We start from the raw sequence: 26,126 nt of genomic DNA on the forward strand, positions 1-26,126 counted from the left end.
TGGCACCAGGGGGAGGGGCTTGAGTGGGCACTATCCTCTCCTAGAATGGCCAATGCTCCAATAGCTCCCCTAAAAGTTTTTCCTCACTTCCATAGCATATCCAATCCCGACTAAACGTGTTCAAACGGCAACCGCACAGTCTTCAAAACGAAACTGAATTCCATATTACGTTTTATGAATAACTACTTGTTTAAAGCAGCAAAGCAAACATGGCAGGGGGTGGGGAGTGTGCTTCGTTGTTAAAAGCTCTAAATTAACTTTTTAACTGAGCACCCACATCGAAGACCTTAACACCTCCAACCGAAAACGTGCGACGCCGCCCCTGCAGTGGATCTGACCGCTCAACCGACGTCTACGTCAAGAGCGGGATTCAAACCGCCAACCTTCGGATCAGTGGGCACTCTACCAACTGAGCTACTGTTGCCCATACATTTGTTTTGCTTCAATGGCTGAAACAAACAGCAGCTGGTGAGGAGGCAGTAACCACAGAAATGTAAAGAAACTCATTTGGCCCACCATCTTGTACTTTTAGAACAATATCTAACAGAAATTTTTAGATTTGATATTGATGTTTTGAGTAATTCTGTTCAGAGTGCATATTTTACACGCAATTTAAGGCCTGAAGAAAGCTGAAAATATGAGCGTAAAGTTGTCTCGTGTTGGCTAGTCCCAGGTCGCGTTAATTACTAGAATCCTATGCACACAGTCACATAACAAGACAATATACCAAGTTAGTTTTTCCACGTTCCATGTGAAAAACCAGGGTGGGTTCATGGGTGCAGCAGTCAAAGCAGGGACTCCCAGACTTCCCTCACCCCAGACACTTCCTCCGTTTCCTCCGATTGGACCCCAAGGCGTTCCCAGGCCAGCCAAGAGACATAAAAACAAACCGTTCAATTGCAGTTCTTCTTGCAGTCCTAGACTATGCAGCAACCATGGGCACTTCTCCAAACCTGCGCTGGGATACCTAGATGTAATATTATGTGCAATCTGACGAGGTAACGAACTCCACGCACAAAGTCCGCACACAAATTAGAAAAATAACTCACCCGTAAGGCTAAACCTGGACACAGTATGGATAGTTTTACCCCATAAATGTCCATAGATTAGATGTTGAATGTTTTAGAGATAAGAAAACCATTTCCAAACCCCATTAAGTCTATAAATTGTACAGTGTCAGTAGTACATTGAGTGGCTTGTCTCCAGCACATTCATATGGCTCAGTTCTGTATCTGGCTGTCAGCTGCTGCCTGCTGGATCCAGGCCCCTTCTCTTTAACACTAATCCCTGGACAGCTCCTTCTTTCTCTCACCTGATTAGAATTTCTACTGCGGCCTCCGGGATCACCACCATTTCAACATATTTTATTTAACTGCTTTTGTAAGCCCTAATATTCAACAGCTGTGATCTATGGCAGAATTACAATTTTCAGGGTCAAGGAGGGACTACTGTAGACGAGAGGTGGCTCCAACCGCGGCTTTGGGGGTGGTAGAATGGGGGGAGAGGTAGTGCGAAGAAAAAAAAACACAAAAGAGGAAGTAGGAATCTCACAAGTTGTGTTTAAAAATGAATGAGAAAATGGGTAATCCCAGAGTCGCAGCTTGAAACCAGAGAAAATCAATATGGCTTCTCGCAAGTTCACTGGGGCCTCACAAGTCCTTGAGATGAACAAAAAGTTGTGCATTTTGTTGCCACGTCCCCGTACGTCTCTATAGATAAGTGTGTGCTTTAGTGTGCACCTGGGAGACTGTAGAGAGAACGTAATAATGACGCACACACTGGAAATATAGTGCTTATATAATGTATATGGCAACACATGATCTTAAATGTGCTCTGTGTTGTGTCTCAAGCCTGTGAATGAAATGGACTGGTGCAGTGAAGGCGTTTAGTGCATCAAAATTATAAAACAAAAACATCATAAACTAGATATATGCTTTGGCAATACTGTGCAAAATAAAGCAAAGTAATTTGTTAAGTGTAAAATATATTCAAATCCATGGGCGTCGGACTGGGGGAGGTAGTGTCCACCAGCGACCTGACCAGCGATGTGCCAAAAACAAAACAAAAACAAGAACAATCAAAATTCATGCAGTTAATGTGTTTTATATGCGATTAAGGGTAGCTCAAGCCTCTTCTGCTTCTGAGACACTTCACTGTGATTGGTTGATCCCATCTGTCACTCACTCAGAGCATGAGGCCGACCAATAGGATAAGTTCTGACCAATAGGATAAGTTCTGACCAATAGGATAAGTTTTGCGAAAAAAGTGTGTGTGAAAGTAGAGCACTTAAACACCGAATATGACAATGACATCAAAATAGCAGATCGTCTTGGGGTTAGATCGCTATTCACTTTTCTCACCATATTGCCCAGCCTTAACTGCCTTACAATGGACATAAATGCTGGACTAAATCGTGTTGTTTACCCGGTTATCCTTCCATAGTCTGTCAAATGTCCAATACCACTTCCTGGCTCACGACAAGCTTCTCACAAAGCCCAGCTCTGGGACTGCTTACATCATAAATCTTTAATTGCCCCCAACAATCAGAGGGAGTGGTAAAAGGGGGAGTCCACAAGGATCTGTTTGCCCCCCTGATTTTAACACATAATTATCATATTATTTAACTCTCCGTCCAAACTATCTCCCACGTCTTTGAGTCAACGATGCTTTACCTTCACCACGCGTCAAAGCCCTCACTTACATGCCCACTCCTCCGGGCTGCCATGCTAAGCGGTGCCCCCCTCCATGCCCCCTCCAAGCCCCTCCCCACTTCATTAGCGGGCTCTTCAGTAGCCTGTCATGGCGTATGTGCTCCATCAAAGCTGATCGATTCTTGTTTTTTTCAGAAAGATGTCACGGGTGATCACCGTTGGCTCAGATCTTTTACACTACGGGAGGAGCGTGACTGGCAGGCCGACGTTTGAAGACACCGATTCCTCCACTGATGCCTCCCAGTTGGAAATTTAGAATCATGTCTGCTAAGGCCCCCATATGCATCGCACTGTACGGGGCTGCGTCCAAAATCTCTGTCCAAGAACAGCTAGGACACTTGGAGCGTCAAAGGTACCTGACCAAATCTAAAGTCCTCATTTGTCTTCATCGAACACTGAACACTGAATGAGTCATGAGTCAGTGAATATGACTTTAAAACATCGCCTTTGAGTGTCTCTCTGTTAAATATGTCCCATTACAAACACACATGACCTAAAACATTCTTAGAAAAGCAAAGTTAAATAAGGTTAAAATGTATTTGTCCAAAAAGGGCAGGCGAATTAAAAGCTGAAGACAAAAATGTACCCGGTGTTCATTATGATGCAAATGATATTGCTGCATACAACTGTATGTCTTTGTAGTGGTAAAGTGTTAATTTGAGTTCAAAGGCTGTGGCAGTATTCTACAGGGACAGTGATGGAGGAAGATGGAGACGGGGGAGAGGAGAGAGAGAGAGCGGGAGGTGGGGAGCTCTGTTCTGACCGAGATCTGTACTTACGTGGCCTTCGAACAACCTAAACTTCAGAATAAAAGAACATGTATAGTTATAGAAAATACACAAAGTTCTGAATATGCACAAGCTTCTATTTTTCAAGCTGCTTTACCTGATTTTCACAACACAAAAGGAGGACGTAGGTATCATTTTGGATGTTTTTATTGCACTAAGAAATGGTAAAAGAAAAATTCAGATCTGGACAAAAAGTTGTTCACTCCTACAACTTTTTGTCCAGTTGTTAGATTTGAAATTTTCTTTTAGTAGACGGAGGGATTACACAAAGAACACAAAGAAATGTAATTACTGTGAGCAGGCTTGCATCTCCACAATCCTGACTCGTATTTGGCCTCCACCTGCTTGTCTCCAACGAAATACTGCTCCTCAAGGTTTAATTTTCCGCAGTATTGCATGAGACATTTCTATCTCCGTGCAGAATGTTCCAAAGTAAGGCTTTAATCCATTTTGTGCAGGTGACGTGCAGCCTCCAGAATGTCATGCGGTGCTTTAAATCTGTCACAAATTCTTTGGCACATGGGGTGTTTTTGGACACAGAGGCAAAGCAAGGGTGGATCACAAGCCTGTTTGAAAAGTTTGCATGTTTTGTTTTGGTTGCCCCAGCATCCATTCAAAATCACTTTAAAGGTTATTGCGCATAGTAACCCGTCTGTAGAAAGTACAGACAAAACGCATTAACAAGGCATATGCTGACTTTAGCGCGCCTATCACGATCACAGTTAAACACGTCAAACAAGCATCACATGTACTTTATATGCACGTCCACTGTGTAATAATAGCCTCATTGTAGCTTGTGTGTGGACAAATGCTAATAAAGCGTTGGCTAGCGCTGATGGGGGCGAGCGACAGATAAAGGACAGACCAGAGAAAGACACCCATTCTGCCGGAGCTGCCTGCGTGTACAAACAGAGAACATGGCTCCTTTTTTCTCTGCACGTTTTTACTGCCCCATACGTTTAGATAGGGCACAAGAGCCATTGTAGTGGACACATAGGGGCATTGTGGTATAGGCCTCCTTTGGTACTGTGGTGGTGTGTGGGTGTGCGTGTATGTGTGTGCGGGTGGGGAGGGTGTAGAACATGGGACCGTCCCGGGAAAGAGAGTCCAGCCTCCCGCCCACGCAGCTATTCATGGCTTTAAGCGTCCTGTTATACGGTGCCATTTTGAGGACGGTGGACCAGTCAAAAGACATATTTCGTTTTGATTTGTTAATTGTTATGACAACGGTCTTAATTTCAATCATTCTGGAACACAGGAATTAGCAAAGAGGTACAGCCATCTCATAAAGACTAAGCACAAAGCCTCGTTTTAAAGGAATGGCAAGTTTGGAGATGGTTGCAACATCGTGTGGAGACTACTAGAGGAAAATGTGGGTTGAAATACATCTGAATTATATTGTAAGATGGAATCAAATGAGATGAGTGGTGGTTTAAATTTGCTTTGAGCAGTGTTAAGCTTTTAGCACAGTCGATGCGGTAGTGCAGATGAACCAGGACACCCAAAGACAGAACAAGAACTCCTCAGACATCAAGTCTTTAATTCTTCCACCACTTTGGTTTTTTTCACCCGTCCCGTGTCTGTATGGGAGACGGAGCCACAGTCACTTAAGAAGGGTTAACTCCTCTCTAAATTAAATATTAAAAGGTGTCTGTACCTGCTACCATTGTTGCCTTTTTGGAATAAGATATAACCCATTTTTGACAAGTTTTCATCCCGAGTCAAGACGCTTGTCGAAAACCAAATCAGCGGAGGGCGGCGGGGTTTGGGTTGGGGGGTAATGATGAATAATCCAGTTCATATTCCCAACAAGACAGAAAGAAAAGGTGGAGGAAAAAAAAAGAGAGATGACAATTGATGCATCATGTGACAAAACAAATCGTTAAACGCACCTCCACGCAGCCTGCTAACCCCACCTCTCCCTCGCCCGTCCCGCTTTTAAAAACTTGTCTTAATACCGTTTCTTAATGAACATAATAGCCCAGCGCTAATAATGAAAGGGAAAATAAAAACATGTAAAAACGCGGAGGGTGCTCTGCGAGTTGTCGCCGGCGCACAATTATTTCCTTGTCAAGTGGCTGTGTTTTTAATGAGGCCCTGTGGGAATGACGTCTGTCAGTCAGCCCTGACTTTTTGACACCATTACAACTTCAAATAGGAAGCCGCCGCCACGCTGCCTTCCACCGCTCCGCGCATCTGACAGGCTGAGGGGGGAGGGGGAGGGAGGGAGAGAGAAAGGGAGGGAGAGGGAGAGGGGGGAAAGGTGGCAGGAGGAGGTAAGTACACACATGTTGGGTTTCCATGCTTTGTGGGGACATTACATTGACTTGCATTCATTTCCTGGAGATTGATCCTAATCTTAACCACGATTACTACTCACATAACCTTAACCTAAACCCGAACCTTAACCTATTTGAACCCGTAACTTTACTTTAAACCATGTTATTATCCTAACACATTGATGGATTTACCTTATGGGGACCTGCATTTTTCCCCCATGAGGAAGGCTTGTCCCGTAAAGTGAACACAGTTTTTAGTCCTCATATTGTAATTATTACCCAACCAGACACCCACACACAAAAAAGTGATTTGGAGCTGGCGAGGACCTTACTCCCTACAGAAAACTTCCTTATTTGCGCTTTTTCACACTGTACATTTTACATCAATTTTATGTTACTATATATATTTGTACCAGCATTTAACAATTGGTTAGACCTGCAGCCTCACACTTACATAAGGCTTTAACTTTTTTGGTATTTCATATAAGTTAGTTTGAATATGTATGTTTACTATTTAAGTTGCACTATGTAACTTTTCTGTCACCTGTTTGTCTCCATGGAGATTTTATTAGTTTGTCTTAAATATTCCATAGTAGCAGCCACTTTGCAGTTATTTAAGTATGTGTTTTTAGTGCTAAAAATACATTGAAAAACAAATTGTTGCTGTGAGTGGGGTGACCTCTCCACAGATCTGACTTGTATTGACTTGTGACTTGGCCTATTTGGCTCTATATTTGATATTTGCTTAATGCGATACTGTGGAACATTCCAAGCAAAGCAATTATATCTGCATATAGACAATCTCCACCAGAAAACGTACATAGTTCACGTTTAAGTAGTGATAATTACACAAGTAGTGATAATTGCACATCTTTTCACCGTCTTCCTGTGTCCAAATTTCTGTGTCTGGGCGTAGGATGGGACAGCCAAAAACACACTATTTTGTTGGCCATTAATATGATTCTTTGAAGCAGCAGTGTGGCTGGAGAAATGTGGGGAGAGAGGAAGAGGTGGGGGGTGAGGGGCGATACATCTCTGAGCGCCCCAAAAACCCTCCATCTTTGGTCCCTGAAACAGAATTACAAATGTGCTCTACGGGAAGCATATTGGGGACACAGGCCCAACTCTACTTCTACGTTAAAGTGACATTTTGTATCAATAACACCCCAATCACCCCAAATCTGTAATATCTTTTCACTGCAAAAACACAAGGAAACAGTAGTATAGATTTCATTTTTTTTAACACCTACAACCGCGTCACAGAGTCAGCAAATTTACATACGACAACTGAAAAGTACATGTTTAAAAGCTCAATTTAAGAATGAAAAAAAAAACAAAAAAAACGAAGAGAAACAAAAATCACGTTTGCATTTGGTCCTGTTACAGTCAGCGTCAAAAACATTAGTAAAAGGTTTGATAAATGTACAGATCTAATTACAGAGACTTGAATGGAAATTTCATAAACTTGTTCATAAATAAATATCAACAGAAGCACTGCTATGAGACACTATACATACAGTAAGAGGTTAAAATGTCTTTACAGTGAGAAAATAAGTCCATGTTAGTGTGTTGTGGTCTGTGTCAAAATATGCTGTGTGTACTTTGTATTTTCAATTCGTAGTTGCAATTTTGAACCTCCCCGATACCAGAACAACCCCCCTAAAAGTAATAATAACGCTTAAGAATTGTAGCAAAAAAACGTTCCTGTTTTGAGTATTGACATTATTATAACTACACTTTAATTAGCCTTAATAAAGCAGTAAGAAAGACTTAAGTCATAAGGAACAAATATTATGAATTAAAGCTACCATGTGTAATCTGTTTGGCCGACCCGCTCCCGTTGCATTCTCACATATCGCCACTAGATGCTTTCTACGTTACTGCTGTCTGATTGTGTGCCAGCTTTGGTCTGACATAACAAGATCATTATTAAGGATAATTAAAAGGATAGTTATTATAAAGTGGTACCAACTCAACTAAAGAGGATGATGATGCAGTTTAAGTTTTACCAGTTACACGGAGAGAACTCGATCTATTAAAATCGCTCACTAGCTCGTCTCCACTTGCTCTGTTTGCGTGTGTCAGTGTCTACTCCTGTCTGTTTTTAATAACATGTCTCACCTAAAGGCACTCTCCTCAGCTCTGCGTCGGGATCTCCATGAAAACAGCTGAATCATTTTGTTTTATGTCCTACTGCTACACTTACATACATGTGCAAAAGACTTCAGCCCCAGCCTTTCTCCGTCTGTCCTAACGCCGGACCCATCGGGGAGCAAAATGTGGGGGGAAAAAAAATCTATACATTTGAAAACGCTTGTTACAAAATCTCTCCCTAGCGGCGAGTGCCGAGGGACACAAAAGCGCACTAAAGACAACACCATGAAAAATATTTAGTATTAAAAAAAAAAAAAGCGAGTCCTCTGAGAGTCTGACGGAGAACAAAAAGTGAAAGAGTTGAGAGAAAATGGGAAGAAAGGATAAAGGAACAGCAAAAAGAAAACGCGGATTGGAAAAAGGGGCTCCCTGACAGCGTTTGGAAACTGTGATTCATGGGGAACATTTGTCCTAATTACAGCCGAACAACGCGTTTGTCGCTATTAATCACTTTATGTGTTTTGTATTTGTATAAGGGGATGGGGGTGGAGTGTGTGTGCGTGTGTGTGTGTGTGTGTGCGCGAGTGTGTGAAAGAGAGAGAGGGGCGATCAGTGGGCTCTCATATTGAAATAAATAGCCAGGATGATGACGAGGAGGATGATGGCGCCCAGGATGAAGACCAAGACTCTGTTCTGGATGATCCTAAACAAGAGACACAAAAAGAGAGAGGTCAAGAGAGGAGTTAAATGTGTACTTTGTGCATTAAAGCAACAGGGTGTAGTTTTTGTGAGAACTAGTGGAGAGATGTAGAAGCATGAAATTGAACCCCTCGCATAAACAAACAACGTTTATCTGTGGGTTTCAGAATGATGAAACATTTGGACTGGTGCCACAGTGATTAACAATTTGAAAATTAAAATAACAGATGAAACAAGACAACAAGAGTGTGCAAATATTACAAATCAGCTGTCAAAGTAAAGGGAGGTGACTTTGAGGATGTGAAGAGAAAATATATAAATATACTGTGTATATAAAATGCATGAGTTGTTAAACATTTTTTTTACATAATGCCCTATATCTTACTTCATATATTTGTCTTCTGCATGTATATAAAATGTAGACTGGCAGTGTCTTTCTGTCCATTTGTATGAATCTGTGAGTCACAAATTGGTGCTAACAGAAATGGCAACAATGAAACTTTGGAGTCTTTGGACAAATTATTGTTAGCACCCCAACCGACTTTAGTAAGTTTGGCTGAAAATTCACCTTTTTAGCCTGTATTGATCTTTTGGTTAAATATAAAGTACTGTGCGCTCTATTCAACAGTAGCTATTTCGAAGATCAACCCTTAAGTTGTGCAACAAAAGTTCACTGAAGATAATATTAACTAAAATGATTGTAAATTTTATCATGTACCAATACACTACCAACATGTGATAAGAGACACACAGTGTACTCTTCCAAACCATATTGATTGACTGCTGCCTCCAACTTGAGCTGAAAAACCATCAGACTTTGCACATACAAACATACGGCCGCCATGACACTCCACACACACGGCAGACAGACCCTAAAACTTTATTTGCACAATAAAGTGGAAAAAGTGGCTCACTTTCCTGGAGCTAATAAAATTTCTGAATTACTGATGGAATTCGCCATAAAACCACTCACTCCTTAACACATTTAAATCTTTTCTCCCCACAGCGACCTGAACAAACTCAACCAGAAAAAAAGAAAGAAAAAAAGAAAGAAAAGTGAAGGTGGTGAAGTGTGTCATCTTTCCAAAACACACAAAAACACCCTCACAACCCTCCACTGCCCCTGACAAATGGAGGAATTATCACATTTGCTGACATGCGGAGGGGAGGTGGAGGGGTCCCGGCAGGGGTGTGGGGTGTCCACTGTCCACTTCTCTAAGCAGGAGATGAATAGCCCATGTAGTGGCCATTTATCACCGGAGCAGGAGAGGGAGGAGAGGGCGGGGGGCAGAGGCTGGGTACCCTCTAAAGCTTCGGTCGCCGCGCTCACGGGACGTCCAGCCAACAGACCCGCAACAGCTTCAGCTCAGCAGGTTACCGCTGGCCTCTTGGTCCGGATCCAGGGCCGTAAACAAAAGACGACGTTGACGGGGCAGATGGGAGGGGGCTTAACAGTGGGAGATATGAAAGTGAACACTACACATTTAATGTTCCTTAGAAAAGCAGACACAAAATGCTACGTTAAGATTAAACTGCCCAGTTCTGACTTTTAAAGAGCTGTACCTGATGTCCATAAAACTTAACATCTTAATGCTTTATAAACCAAAACTTTACATTATATTTACATTTTGAAAACACTTGAAAACTTTATTGGTGGCCCATAAAATAAATGTGCATTATGTAACTTTTCTGGTGTAGGGTCTGATACTGGCTTGTCTCCATGGAGATGACATATCTTTGCCTAGAATGCTACACAGTTGGGCCTTTCACAATAACACATTTTGAAGTTCGATATATTGCTGAAGTAAATTTTCAACAATAAACGATAATATTGAAATGCCACTGATAATAATCCAACAGCAGATTTAAACCACAAAAACTATTTAAATCTACAATATTGTTAAAAAAAAATGATGAGCTGTAATAAATAAACAGCAGAATGAAACAATTTAGTACTTAGTTTGCATCTGTAATGAGTCGTAGTTATTAATTCAACCTTTTATAGTTTAAATCTTATACAGCCAAAAAAAAAAAAAAAAAAAATCCAAAAATTTCCCAGTAGTGCAAAGAAACTGCACACACGATAAATATTGACCCCAAAAAAATGATAGACCTATAGACAGCATGGCATTAAACCTGTCTATCTTAAAGGAAACAAGTAGGGGATGCAATCTAGCCACGTTACATGTCAGATCTGTGGAGAGGCGATACCGCTCAGAGTAAGAATGCATGTCAAAGTTGCACAGTGCACCTTGAAGTAGTAAAATTTTCTAAAAGAAAACAAATGAAAAAAAAAAATCTGTATCTCCCAAAATAACTGTGTACTCTCCAAAAAGTACTTTTTAAAATTAGGGTAAAAACATAATGATTTTTTTCTGCTAACAAACAAACTAATTAGAAAAATAAACTGCATCCACAATCCCTCTTGGCAAAAAGTCTTAATGTTTTTGGTGAACCGTTGTGAGCTTGTAATCACCATTTGTGCCACGTGTTGTGTTAGGCTACTGCATAACAAGACAAGATCAGAACAAAAATGTCTGCCGCGAGGTCTAAGGGGGAAACAGATAATTCGTCTGCGGCTAAGCTGATTGGCCGAGTCCGACTGTAGCGCAGATCCCACAGAAACCCCTTCATCAAACGATATTTAGCAAGGCCACGTCTCCTACTATTAATTGACATTCATTATTTAGCATGATTATTTATCCCAGTTAAATACTCGGAGGAGATGCGGCGGCGCTGTGAAGTCTTGTGTACATAGAGAGGGGGGCAGCAGCACTGGGAGGATCGCTCAGTTTGTGCGGGTAATTTTTCAGAAGAGGAGGGGCCACTCGAGGCTCGCGGGTGGGACCAACAACAAGTTTGAGGCGCGTGGCTGAGAAATATAGAGGTACTGTAAAAAGTGCTTTCATTAGTCTGATGGAGCCAAATCATTTCTGAGACTTCAACGTGAGTGCGCTGAGTTGCCAACTTTTAACACTGCGAGAAGAAACCTTAAAAATGGCTTTTATTGACCATAATCCGTCTCTATAGCAACCAAACTATTACAAATTGTACACATGTTCCTACTTTGCTCTGTTCTTGAACATTTATGGAAAGGTAATTTTAATGGGGACACGCCGCACCTGTTCAGCCAAAGTTGGAAATCCCAAACATTAATTCTGTCATATCATATGTCAGAGCAGGGGATTGTGGGAAGTGTAGTAACAAAGGATTTGCAAACTTTGTGGGGAAAATATGCACTTTCTGCGACTGTTTCTTATATATACTTCTTTTTAATTACCCATTTTAAATCTTAATATGCTCACAAAGTGTATTAGTCAGTCATTTTAGGTTTGTGTGTGTTTTTAGAATAAATGTGTAAAAAATAACCTACTTTAGTAAAAATGTATATCTGATACATTTAGTTTTGATACTAAAACTAAAATAGCCTGCGCGAAATTATTCTAAGAAAAAATGGACCCCAGAATATCACTCTCCGAAAAAGAACCCGTCCTAAAATTGGGCAGAGAACACGGTTTCCCTCTGCCGAATGGTTGATCCCGTCCTGACACGTGGCCAGACAGAACAGAACTTATCAAACCGGATCCATCCACTGCCTCTGACACTTGACATCCAGAAAGAGAGAGAGGAGAAGAAGGGAGAAAGGGAAAGAGAGGGAGAGAGAGGGAGAGAAAGAGGGAGAGTGAGAGATGTGAGTGAAGCCTGACCCACATAGACAGTGTGATCCCCACTGTCTGCACTCTCGCAGGTGAAAGTCAATGAGAGGACGTGTCATTGGCTACAAGAATTTGTCCATTGTTGGCAGCCAATCCGATTGAGACTTATAAAAAGAATGGACCAGAAATACAAGCTGCAACAGAGAGAGTACGAGAAAAAGAAGATACTCAAAAGCAGGTTTCAAACCCTTAAAAGCAGGTATCGGGGCCTATACTGAGTAATAATGAGTTAAATAAGTGTGCTGTTTTCTTGGTTAACAGTTTCTATCTTCTAATTTTAGGAAAAGGATCTTGGCTACTTGGGAAAAAAGCCAAGTCAAAGGAGTTTTATCAATAAAAAGAACACATCTGAGTCTTCTTCTTCTGTCGCTGCCTCTGTCAGTCTTTGTGCACACTACTCCCCCTACTGGTGAATGCTAAAATCATGCATTAAAAAGGAAACTGAGAAAGCAATGTTAAGGTAAACACCACAGGCTGAAGGAGGGGAATGGACAATAGAGCTGTGAAAGTATAGAAGAGAGGAGGAGTGTTGAGGAGAGAAGGAGAAGTGTGTGTTAGGAGCAGGATGGAGGGAGGGCATCCCGGGGAGGCACACACTCCACAGAGACACATGAAAATAATGAGGACTTTTCTGTCAGGAAAGATTTACAAAATCGTACCAGTGTTATTAAAATTTAAAATCTTCCATTTTTTTCATTTTTTTTGCTCTTCCTCCCTTCCTCTCTCCCTGTTCTGATGCAGCAGCAGCCCGGCCTTATTACAGCACTAATGAGCGGAGACTCGGGTCCCCTCTCCAGCACCAGAGTCCCAAACGTGGACACATAAAACAGCGTTCTGGTGGCTCTCATAGGCGGACATAGGCATCCGGACAGGCTTACCCCCCTCTCCCAAAACACAACCGCCCATCCCACATAGACCTCAAAAAACACACAAACCTAGCAGCCCGGTAGCATCTCTATGGCCCTTCCTGATCCCTCCTTTTCCACTACCAGACCAATAAAATAAAAATCAATGGCTGTCTGAGCAATTCTGGCTCTCCTCCCTCCAAACCCTGGGAATCTCCGGCGCAGGGGAGTCCGGCGGAGAAGGGGAGGGGCGCGCAGAGGATCAATGTGTTCACAAATGGTTTGAGTGATGGACATGGAGGTGAGACGCTGCTGGCACTATGTACTAACTAATGCATCGACTTATGGCAAACTAATAGGAATAAATGTTTGATAGAGCTACCACACGCACGGAGGGACAAAAGGTGGAGTCTGCGATCAATCCCCCAAAAAGAAAGGTGAGAAACGTGCGACGCAACAATCAAGAGAATGAAAACGAGAAGAAGTCCTGAACAAATGCGCTGGGCTCAAGTTGCTGCGCTCGGATAATGACTTGACCTGCTTGTTCCAGAGATCTGATCCGGTCTATGCTCTGCCTATTGGCCCCAAGGGGCTCTTCAATGCAAATGATTTTTTATACGCACACAGGGCTACCAGAGTGTCTTTAATCGCAAGCTGTTTATGATAAATCATTTAGAGAAGTGTGGCCAACGCTACGTTATTCCCCCACGGTAAATGGTGTTGATAAAACCACTAATAAAATGTATTTAATCTGTTATGTGTTGTAATAGCATCGGTGAGTCAGTAGGTGCTATCTGGGGACCTATCACTTACTACATGTATTCTGTAACAGTGTAACAAAACAAAGGCACACATTATTTCCTTATGATTATTTTATTGGCCCTAAACTAAAACAGAGATGGTTCAAAGGGCCCATATTAGGCTATTTTCCGATCTGTTATAATGTTATTTCCTCATCACAAACAGACCTGGAGTTGTGTTTTGTTTCATTCACACGTGTTTAACACACAAACCCTGCATATTTAGGCTGTGTTCTTCTCTCAAACAGAACACAGTCTGTTCCACCTTGTGATGTCATGTCGTAATACAGGAAGTGCTGCACTGTGTTTTTAAACTCCATAAAACTTCATTGGAGTCATTTTCAATTTGTCAATTTCAGCCCTGGAATTGTCGGTCTCTAGTGAACAAAAGGTAAAGGCTGCTGTTAAAACTTGAAAACTGCTGCTTCATGACATCACAAGGTGGAACAGAGCCTTTTTGAGCTTTGAAGATGTGGACAGATTAATAATAAAGAGTTACTCAAATGTGTGAATGAAACAAAACACAACTCCAGGTCTGTTTTCGAGGAGGGAACAACATGCTTTAAAGCTCACAAGAGTCAATGAAACGTAATGTACTCGGTTTTTCCCATATAAATGAGAAAAATTAGTCTCAGTACAGACATATTGCATAAGCAGCTCTTGGGGTCAAAATAAGCCTGCTGTGTATGATCTACATCTAATTATAAAGTGTTTTATTGTCCGAGAATTAGGAAGTAAGCGCTTAGCATGCACATTACAAAACAAGCATATGAAGGTTGTAAAAGTGCTTATAAACTCATCATGGAGAATAATTAGGATGCTCGGAATGCATAAGGTAAGTAAGGAATAACTTTGGACCGCTGCAAAATGTTTAAAGTTTGCTCTCGTTTCCACGTTTTAAGGCATCTGAGCCATCGTGTAGCACCACCTAACGTGTAATAACGTAGTGACATTAATGTATTCAGTGTTTTTGAGCTATTAAAACACTTTGCTCTCCCACAACCAGTCGCCTCATTTAAAAGTGTGGGACATATTTCTATTTAGAGGACAGGATGTGAGCCATGTATTTCATGTCAGTCTAGCTCCCTCTTTACTGTACCATCTCAGTGCAGAAGAACAGTACTGGGGCCCTGGTTCATCCATTTTTTATTTAGCGGCTAACAACCCCAGCCAGCAGCAGCCTAGACTGGGACCAGCTGAGAAAGTGTATAGTAGAGAGAAAGGGATGAAGAAAGAAAGAGAGGAAAGAACGTAGGAGGAGAGAGCGATAAAGCCATAGAGTGAAGGATGAGTGGAGAGAGAGAGGAGACGTAGTGAACATATTGCATAGAGTGTGTCTGGAATGGCGAAGAACTTTTTTTGCCGGGAGCGTTTTAAAGCAGCGGACGTAGCTCGGTGCCAGTTGTCCCGGTGCGATGTACAGGTGGTTTCACAGCTCCATTCCCTCACGTGAACCTTGCCCTCCTTCGTCTTTACCTACGTCTGTCTCCCTCGCTCCTCCTTATACTGCTCTCTTGTCCCCGCGCTTACATTAAGTTACGGTACATCGGCCTGGCCTTGCTTCTGCTGCAGGGCTGTGCTGGTGAGGGAGGAGGAACAGAGCAGGACCGAGAGCACCGTCATTAGGCTCAGGACTAATTTATCTTTGCTACAGCGTGCAGACTGGTGGAGGAATACCAATACTGCCATTTTAATCTTTTGCCACGCCATAGTATGATATAGTTTAATTTCTCACTCTGAAAAAAACACTAAAACATAAAAAAAACACTTAAGGTGCAGTGTAACTTTTCAGGTGGAGGATACATCAACTACCCGTCTCCATGGAAACGTTATAGTATTGCCTGAAATGTTTCCACAGTTTGACATTAAACCAAGTATCTCCATGCAGACAAGCAGGTTACGCCACAAGGCCGCGATAGGGGACAGATATGAAGACACTGGACTGCGATCATGTTGTATTTTTTGAACAATCCATCAAGTTGAAGTTTAATGTCATACTGCGGAAACTTCCAGGCAAGCAATAATTATTAACCATAGCACCTTAGTCTCAACAGAAACTAGGTAAAGAGTTGTAGGCCTAGTCCTTCCTAAAAATACTCTCTCGGGGTGGAGCTGGCAAGTAACATAAGACACACCACGCTGCATATAGTAGAATTACGCAAACTTTAGAGTAGAGACAATGTTGTTGTCCTTTTGCTCCATAACTGTCTTTAAAACTGCTTTGAAATTACGTTAACTGATAAAGCAATAATTCCTCATTCACTTCAGATAATCCATTTTACCAGTGGACTTTAACTTGTCATGAAAACAAAGAGAAACACCCTCTACATTTGTTGGAGCACAAAATCCCCTTGTATTTTCTGCTCAAGGCCTGGGGGCCCGCTGCAGATCTGATTACAGCCCAATGGGAAAACGCTGAAACACTAGAGTCACTACTGCGGGGATGTGATGTCCAGGAGACTTTTAGAAATGCATTATTATAACAAAAGCTGGGTATGGCCAAGAACATCACAATACCCCTAAAGAGCATTATTCTTAAGAAGTATCTAAAAATAGGTGCCATCAAAATAACTGCGAAACTCTGTGAGACTCTACAAAGAAATAAAACCAACTGAAAAGACCAACTTTTTTTTTTTTTTTTTTTTTACTTTTTGGTATTTATTTATTTATTTAATTTATTTAGGCCACAGAGACAGGGAAGCCGTGAGGATATTGGTGTTTATGTCTGAGTGGTTTTATGAACTGGTAAAAGGAAGATGTTTGTTTGCAGTTTCAAATTGACTCTCCAAATATTTGTGCTGAAATCCCATGTGGGTTTAAGCGTTGCATCCTGTGAGGCTCCAGGCACACACCATGTTGTAGTGTTGCCCACCAGCCAAAACTCAAGCAAAAGTGACACCTACACACTTTTCCTGTACAAATGAACATAAGTAGGATAGGCCATGCAGAGTAAAACGTATATTTAGCAGCATCATTTTTGGAGAAACTAAAAATGTTCTTATATCAGAACGTCCTTGTTCTACACTGAAATGCAGTTTGAAAAGTTGAATCATTTGTATATGTAGAGTTAAAAGTTGTATATGTGTGGTTAAAAGCATATACTGTATAAAGAAGGGGACTGAGTGAGGGTGATGTCACCCATAGTGTTCTGCTACAGTAAAATAAAGCTCGTCGAGGCAAACAGTTATAGGGGCAAATTTGAAGCCAAGTTCCATATTTGGAATTATGACCGTGAGTATCATAGCAACCTAAGAGCCAATCCGAAGTGAGCCTGTTAAAGGTAATGCCCCTTTCCACCCACACTGCTGGTTCAGCAGGGGTGTTAAAGAGATCATATTAAAAGGTCCTATATTACACTAAATGGATTCTTGTGAGCTTTTAGCCATGGTATAATGTTATTACCTCATCAAAAACCTATCCTGAGTGTGTTTTGTTTCATTCACACATGTTTGAGTAATCCCTTATTAAAGCTCCAAAGCTCAAAATGCTCTCTTCCACCTTGTCATGAACCAGTAAGTTAAGCCACCTTTTATATTTTGTTTAGTAAAGATTAGCAATTCCAGGTCTGAAATCATCCAAATGATTCTAGTGATGGTGTAGGGAGATTAAAAACACAGAGGAGCACCTCCTGTATTACCCACATGACATCACAAGTTGGAACAAGAGTGTTTTCGATTTGAGAGAAGAACTCAGCCTAAATAGGCAAGATTTTTGTGTTAAATACAACTCCAGGTTGGTTTGCGATGAGAAAACAACATTAAAACATAGATCAAAAAATGGCGTAATACGGGCCCTTTAAATGGCCATAATTAAAAGTCTATTATGTTGAGGAAATCAATATTGAAAGCAATTTTTGTTTTTAATAAGACAAAATTTAAAAAAAAAAGTGATCTATCAACATGAGGGAGAACAAACTGTGACATGTGCTTTGTCACATATCGCCAAGCCCTACTGTGAAAGATTGCTCTGAGGGAATTAAACTAGCTTGAGTTTGTTTTTACCTGACTCAAGTACAGCCCAAAAACAATGTAAACATCCTGGATTCTTGTAGTGTTTAGGTCACGAAAAGGTCACTCATTAATAAAAAGGTTTTGTTTGTTCACATAGCAACAGAGTAAACAAGGTCACCATAGACAAGGAAGTATCAACTGAATGGAGGCGCACTGTAAATATCAAAAGCCTTGTCTAATTTACTATTTTAAAATACTGAGCTGTCTAAAATTGTGCCAATCGAGTTGCCATAGCTTCTCATAACAAAACAACATTTAGCAATTTGTTTTTATAATTACGTGCAAAGGTAAGAAATCCAGTTGCACAAAAGATATTTAGATTTGTTGATGTGAAAATAGAATCCAAGTCTTTAATAAAAGTTCTTGGTGTCCTTGTGATTATGATTGTGAAAGTACTCTTTGTTTGAATACTGTATTTCTTGAGCTCCTGTGTAGATCAGTAAATACTTATGGTTGGGTGGGATCTTCACCTAGGACCCTACATGAAAGACATCTATGGCTGAACAGGCTAAAATTATTAAATCATACATAAAACTTGTTACACATAATTTCTTTACACCATTTCCACTATACATTATTTGGAAGGTCAAAGGGTCATGTTTGAAGTCTGGAGCAAATTTTCCTTGAACTTGACCTTTGACCTTTAGGCCACACTTTAGGCTCTGTCCTGCAGGGCCTGGAAGAAGAAGTCAGCCAAAGTTCAAAGTTCAGGCTCCAAACGCAGGAGAAGCGTTTAGTTTAACAAGTACGTGCCAGTCTGAAGAATTTGTGGATGAAAAAGTGTGAAAATGACAGGAGCACGTCTGCTGGTGTTGTGTGCAGTTACAGACGTAATAGGGATTATGTGGACAAATGGGTGACAGGGAAAGAGAAGAGGAGGGGTCTAATATCATCCACCAGCACAGATCTGACATTACAACTGAGGTTTTAGTCAGTCTGAATAATCCATGCTTTTACATTAAAATTGCACACCAGATTTCCCAGTCCATACGACCCAGAAGAAAAGGGTATGGGTGCATAGTCATTACTGCTGGAACATGGGGTACAGTTAGAGCCCTCATCAGGGTGATGAAAGATCACCCCTGTAAATAGTATATACAGCCAACTTTTCAACCAACTTTTACTTAACAAGTTATTGACAGATTTTGCAACCGGATTTATTTGTTCTAAGCCTGATTTATGAGAGTTTTAACTCAAAAAAGACTCCAAATTAGAATTTCTATGCACATTTTTACTTTTTTTGTATCTAATATGTCCACAAAATTATCCAAGAAAGTTAAACCTGGCTCTATCCAAAGTACAGTCAATTTTGGACATTTTTACTCATAAAATGTAAAAATTGACAGAAAAATTGTACATGATGAAAAATGTATATTCTCAGATTTATGTAAATGAACCACAGAACAAGTTTCAAATTGTTACCTCTAAATTTAATATTTTTTCCTATTCACCTGTAGTGTCTTGCCTTATCCAGTTCCATTTCCTTACGGAGAATAGTCAGCAGTGTGACAGTAGTGCTAACAGGGGTATTGACTTTTTGCCTCTTCTACATTAGCTTAGCGGCCTAGAGTTCGATCAATAGAATAGAGCGCTCTGCTTATCGAGGCCTGTAACCATTGGGTCAGCCTCATGTGGGAACATAAAATAGGGTAAGAGACACATAGTCAAATTAAGGGAAACTTTGGGGTCCTATGATGACAGCCTGAGTTAATTGACCAAGAGTAGGCATTTATGTGTTGTTTGTTTTGTTGTGCTGGTAGAGGCACGCTCACACTATATTCTCTCCCTCTCTGAGCAGTGCTGTGGTGTGGTGTGGGCGTCAGGCGCCAAGAGACATGCAGATTGTTGCTTCACCTCTACTTTCCCGGTGAACCACAGTTCAAAAGTCAAGGGGCATCCGGGCTGCTCGGGGACTTTCAGAAATGTAAGAGCCAATCCATATTTGCAAAATGCAATTGTGAGACCTCAGGAGGCTGCCCAGTTCTCGACATGTGTATCGAAGGAAAGCACTAATCTGAGACATAATTATTCAGACGGGATCTATATGGGAAGTATTTGAGAAAGATATATTGGCAATTACAGTATTTGAAAGCAAGGATACTCCTTCTTAGTATGGGACAAGTTGCTGAGTAAAAGGTTTAAGAACTTTCTTGTTGTGGTCAAGTCAATCCACCTGATAATATTGTCCTGGCCATCAATACCATCCAATAATCCCAATCGGTAGCCATATATTCCTCACATCACAAAGCCAGTGTGGAAGGCAATGGGAAATTCATGGGGGAGTTGTGCATCAAATATTAATGATTGAGTTTTTTTTCTTTGGCGTTTTCTTTCCCCTAACGTCCATGGCCACTGTTGCAGGAGGAGACTTCCAAAGACGACCAAAGGGCGCAGGTAGAGGCCAGAGGAGAGAGGGGTAAATGTGAGGGACTGCCTGGGCGTTCGATTCTGTCCTTTGAGTGTCCAGAGGTGGGTCAGATTCAGCAGAGGCAGGGTCTTGATACAGTTCCCAGGGTGTAAACACAAACGTGTACACTGTTTGTATCATTGTTTTTCTACTCTCTCTCAAAGCTCCTTTCTGTTGTGTTGTCAGTTGGCAAAGTGGGATTCAGTAGCCCAGTGACACCAGGGAAAGCCAGGTGGATGCTACCAACATAGAAAGAACTCCGGCCAAAGCTTTGCAAGCACATATTTATTGACTTGAACAAAAATCTAAAGTTTATGAAGTAAAAATGAATACTTTCCACTAGTCAAGCAAAAACCCTTGAGGCTAATGGCAGGATAAGAGTGATCTGCAAATATAAGCAGCATAGAACAAGACTGGAAACAATAGTTCAAATAAATAAAAAGCCGATTTCAAATGAACAAACTTTAACAGCATGTCATCTGGAGGCAGTGATCTTTCGTCTTTGGCACATCCCTCGTAATGTGAAAAACCAACATGCCCCATTGCAGCAGCACCAGTGGAAGTGCCGGGTCAGCAGCATCGCCTCTGGCCTTGCTGACCAACACATATTCTCATAATCACCTTGTGCTCTGGTGCTGTCAGGACGCACAAACTCTATGGATCCATGTGCCCTCCTCCAGCCCGTGCCCCATCATCTGCGCTCCTACCAGGGGCTTTGGCGAGCGGGTCCTGCTTCGATACATTAAAAGAGCTGCCCCATGATCAAACGAGCAAATACCTCCCGGGTCAGCAAAGGGCTACCCCACGTCAGTTAACAATGCAGCATTTAAACATCAGACATATGCAAAGCGGCCAGTACACAGGGGAGGAGCTCAGGAGCGGGGCCTGGACCGTGGAGATAATGAGGCAAGAACAGCTCCGCACGAGCTTCACCATGGAGAGATATGAGGCTCTGCACAAGCACAAACTGATGTGGACTGATGTATGTCCCGTTTAACTCTAAATGTTAAACTATTAAAGTCTACACTCGTATGAACACTGTGACTATGAGTAGCCTCTACACCTCATATAGAGGGCTAAACAAGGCTACGAGCACATAACATGGTTGACACTTTAATGCAAAATCACAGCACATTTGACCAATTTCTTCTGCAGCTAATTACAACAGATAGAAGACTACACAGAATGAATTCAGAGAACTAATGAATGATTTGCATACCAAAGAAACTCTATAGGACCCTTATGAAGGCCTACAGGCCTACACATATTACATACCATTCCAAGTTAGTTTGGATTTAATTAACTCTTTCACAAAACCCTTTGCATACCTCTAATATACCTGCTCCTTAAATTAATAAAGGGGAACTGATACTAAAATAATGAAGCCAAAAGGTGAAAAATCCTTTTGTGGCTTATCTCCCTCTCTCGCCCTGCCCACTGCTTGGTTAACCGACTGACCTGCTGTCAAAGGAGTCTTTGTGAGCACGCTTTGGCGGGTAGCCAATCAGATCCTCCGGCTTGTCTGTCTCACAGAGGAAAATGGCGCCCGTGGTATGCCATCAGTGGCACAAATGTGCAGACAGTCTGACTGCAGAGCAGTTCGACTCACTCAGGTCCTTCCACAACTATGCCTGAGGAATTACCTGTTTGGCCCCTGGCCAGAGGGACGCTCCTGCCAGGGCCACGCGTATTTATCTGTTTATTCACTTACACCTTCAGCACAGAGATGTCTTCAAAAACTCCACAGTTCTTTCAAATCCAGTGCCACAGGTTCTGACAGCACTTGTCTTTGAACCAGCCCGGTTCACTGTGTGCCATGGAAGCCCATCTGAAGAACTCAGCGCCAACATGTGTCTATTTTTACTGTCTGCAAGGAAACTTTCCCAACAACACTGGGAATGAACTGTAAGCATGTTCATTTTTAACCTATACCAAAAGTGAGAGTTTTTCAGAGTAGGGGAATCAGAAAATACAGCGGGAACAATGCAAGTGAGAGGAGAAATAAAACACAAGTGATGACAAAGCACTGGTTAATGTTAAACTCAGATCAGCCCCTCAGTAGTGCAGTACAGAAGTATACACAATACAGAACTGTATGGTCCCTGTACACTACAGAACAGTCCCTGCTCTGTACACTAACCTGAGAGACAAACACATGTGCGCTACAAAGTGCAACTTGTGACACATCAGCTGAGGAGTTTATGTGCTGCCTCTGAAACTCACTTCTGACAGCAGCACGTGATGAAACGGGGCACATCCAAAATTATACTCACACTCCTCAGAACCTGCCTAACCTGCTCCAGCCTGGAGCGTGCCCCTCACCCTCCCCTAGAGACGCTCACAAGGAGAACAGGCCAAAGAAAGTACAGGAAGAGGGAGGAAAAGGACTGCAGGCTAATACAGCAATGCTAGAATATTTAATATCTTAGCTTTTGTTGTTTACTTCAACATAGTGTCAAGTCTGCAGCCCATGCATTGATATATACTGTGTGGATACATAGAGGCTCAAATGGCCGTAAAGCCCTCCATGTTTAGATTCCAAACAGAATTGGCGTTGTCAGTGCGTCTCTCGTGTGTCCGTGAGCTCCATGGGGCGGGCTGACGAGGAAAGGCCAGACTCATTTCACACTCCGAGGTGAGCCAGAGAACAGTAACAGAATCCAGCCGTAAAACAGGGAGGGAGTGGGAGGGACTAGGGGGAGGTTGTACATGGGGTAAGGACTATAGCCCATGGTATAGTGTACGTCCACCACAACCCCTCCCATACCAGTGTTCTCACAGTTATCCATTATCAAAAAGCCCTGGCTCTACTGGGCACGTCTGACACACAAGACCATGTGGGACAGGAGGTCTTAGTACAGAGGCTGTAAATGAAGCAGGTGGAAACACACGAGCGAAAGCCATCATAATTCACCATAAGAGCAGGGGACTGGTTTCTGTATTTACAGTAGGTTCATGTTAAGCGTATACGGTGTCATGTGAGCACCAAACAACTAAAACTGCACATTTTTGCCTCTCAGCCCAAGGCCCACATCCACTGAGCAGACTACGATCAATAAATGAGATTTTGTTGCTGTGTTGCTACATGGAGGTTGCTTTTGATGATTTAATTTGGATATTATTATAAAACCTGATAACATGCAATTGAGAACATATACTGAAATAAAGTGAAATCATATTGGTTTAACTTGCTAGTCTGGATCTCTAGATATTTCTCTTTTACAGCTCTAGGTCTTTTTCAGTGTAACTCTTTCAGCTCCAGAGTGTTATCAAAGTCTCGGGCTCTCAGGAGGGGGTCCACACCTCAAACGCAGCCATTGCCATCAGGAATAAGCCTCCTCCGTCTGCTCCTTCATTTGGGTTAAGTGCATGTGCAGTACGTGTGTGCAGGGGCGGCCCACGCACACATGCAGTGCATGAAGGAGGGAGGTTACTCCATGCAGAGTGCAGTATCCTGACATTTGTGGCACAGGTTTAAGTTTCACATTCAGACTTTTGAATCTTCTTGGTCCAGATCAGAAGTTTGTCAGTAAAATCTTCCACTGAGTCCAACAGGCTGGAGCTGAGCATTTCACGGTTCTTCTATTCTGGTCTGCAGGCCACAGTGGTGTGTAAAATGAGAGGGAATGCTATGTTTTGGGAAATCTAATTTGAGGCCTGTGTTTGTTTTCCTGGCCTTATTTTGTAACTGGGAGCTGGCTCCATAGCGGCACAAGTCTCTTTTCCACTGGCTTCACAAAAACAATGTCCAACATCCCAAACTGCTGTGTACTATGCTCACAGGACACAGGCACTGTAGCCGCTCCTGCGCTCCTCATCGCTGTCTCACCACACATTTGCACGGGCCTTAATTGGGAGGTTATCCTCTGTGTCACAGAAACATATGCACACACATATCACACATATAGATGAATTTAAAAACAAATATTAGCAGATGCCTTTTGGCAGCTAATTGCGCTGAGCTCCCTGTGGGAGGAGAGAGGGGTCCTCGGTCGATAATTAATCCTCATTTGGAAAAGTAAATGACATTCATTAGCAGGGAATCCAGCCAAGTGCCATTATTTACATGGCAACAATCTGCAGCGTGCCACAGCGCTTTTAATGTTACACAATCATCTCCAGGACAGAGGACAAGTACAGTTGTGGTTCTGCATTTTTCTCTTCACACCAAGGAACAATTAGACCCAGTGGAACAGATGGGGATGCCTTTATGAGCTTCATCTTTTATCCTGCTCCCTCATCAGCACACAGAAAGTACACAAAAATACAGGGACACATGTCGACACATACACACCCACACACACCCACATACACACCCACACACACCCACATATACACACACACCCACGCACACCCCCACACACGCACGGACACACACACACTTAACCGGTCACTTTGAAAGTGACCATTACAAGAAGCCAAAATCCTTTGAACATTGAATAAAATGATTGCATTTATTAAGATATATTCCTGCAATATTGATTATGAAAATATATATATTTTTTTTAATTAGCCAGTTTGCACAATGATGAAAAGTTATGTTCTGTATATATAAATGTACCACTGAGGATTTCCACAATAGTACTATCGATTGTTTGGACAATAGCCTGGAAATACTGGAGACAAAAACACCTACACCCACAGTCATCACGACTCACAAGAAGTGGTAGAACAAACATAATTTAACAGATTAATAGTACACACATATATTTGTATGAATGTATTCATATTAAACAACAGATTTCTCCATTTCACACAGTTGTCTGAGAGAGAGCGTCACAATACTATCATGTTTGGTGAGTCAAAGTCAAGTGTGTGTCACTTTACATCTCTGCCCCCACTGCCCCCCTAATCTCCTCTCAGGATCATCACTGCTGCTGACCTGGATTCACAGGTTTCACGCTCCGTGCCATATCAGGCAGCAGGTCACCGATATGAAAACTTACACACCTGTTATTGTGCGACCCGTTACACATCTTTGTCCCGCTAAGTACAATGATTAAGGTATCAGTCCTTGGGGAAGCGGTTGACACAACAGTAGCAACAGTCAGTTTAGAGTTTGGCTGTGGCCTTTAGCTCAGTGGACACAGGGGACTGTCCCGGCCCCCCACGGTGCCGCCAGGAGACAGGGAGGGATCCTTCAGAACAGCTGGCCCCGCCCCCTCTGTTCAGATTAAGTAACAGCATGTTGTGTTTGCTGACACTAAGGACGCTGCCGTGAGCCCCCGAAGGCCTCCTCTTCCATCATATTCTGTTACGTCTCACCAACAATGGCTGCTGTCAGAAAGACAAATGCCAAATCACTCCTCATCCCTCCTTATTCTCACACCTAAATCTCAGTCTGTTCTCAAACCGGTGAACAAAAAAGTCAACTGTGTCACGACAATTGCATATTACCAGGAGAGAAAGAATTACAAAAAAGTTTTCTGCTTTATTACTTCAAAATCTTGGAAGAACTCATTTTACAGTACTACTTAATAAAATAAAGTTAAAAGCTTTTCTGATAAAGGATCTGGCACTTGTCTACACAGAAAAATGGAAACAAGCAGGCTACAAAAAAGGCCAGTTTACAGGTCAAATCTATGGAGAGGTGAGCCTACTTGCTGTAAGAATGGAAACAAATCATCTCTAATTTAATTGAAGATAGCTTTAATGTCATACTGCAAAACATTCCAGGCAACGCATTTACATCTTTATGTTGACAGGCAGATGGTGGAAAATACATAGTGCATCTTTAGATATATACAATTTATAAAAGTATAATGTCAAAATCAGCT

The 26,126-nt window shown here is 41.9% G+C and overlaps 1 protein-coding gene across 2 annotated transcripts in view; it reads right to left on the bottom strand.

The window, feature by feature from the left end:
• Positions 1 to 6,992: 6,992 nt before the first annotated feature.
• The window catches only part of vti1a (vesicle transport through interaction with t-SNAREs 1A), a 99,252-nt gene continuing 80,118 nt past the window's right edge, over positions 6,993 to 26,126 (bottom strand). The window contains exon 8 of one of the 2 annotated variants that reach the window (XM_033984804.2): positions 6,993 to 8,575. In XM_033984804.2, coding sequence (XP_033840695.1) covers positions 8,482 to 8,575 — 94 coding nt within the window. In that variant the 3' untranslated portion in view covers positions 6,993 to 8,481. The remainder of the gene's footprint in view (positions 8,576 to 26,126) is intronic. The other variant, XM_033984806.2, reaches the window with a different exon arrangement.

This window comes from Periophthalmus magnuspinnatus, chromosome 19 (genome assembly GCF_009829125.3).
Source record: "Periophthalmus magnuspinnatus isolate fPerMag1 chromosome 19, fPerMag1.2.pri, whole genome shotgun sequence".
NCBI classification, from domain to species: Eukaryota; Metazoa; Chordata; class Actinopteri; order Gobiiformes; family Gobiidae; genus Periophthalmus; species Periophthalmus magnuspinnatus.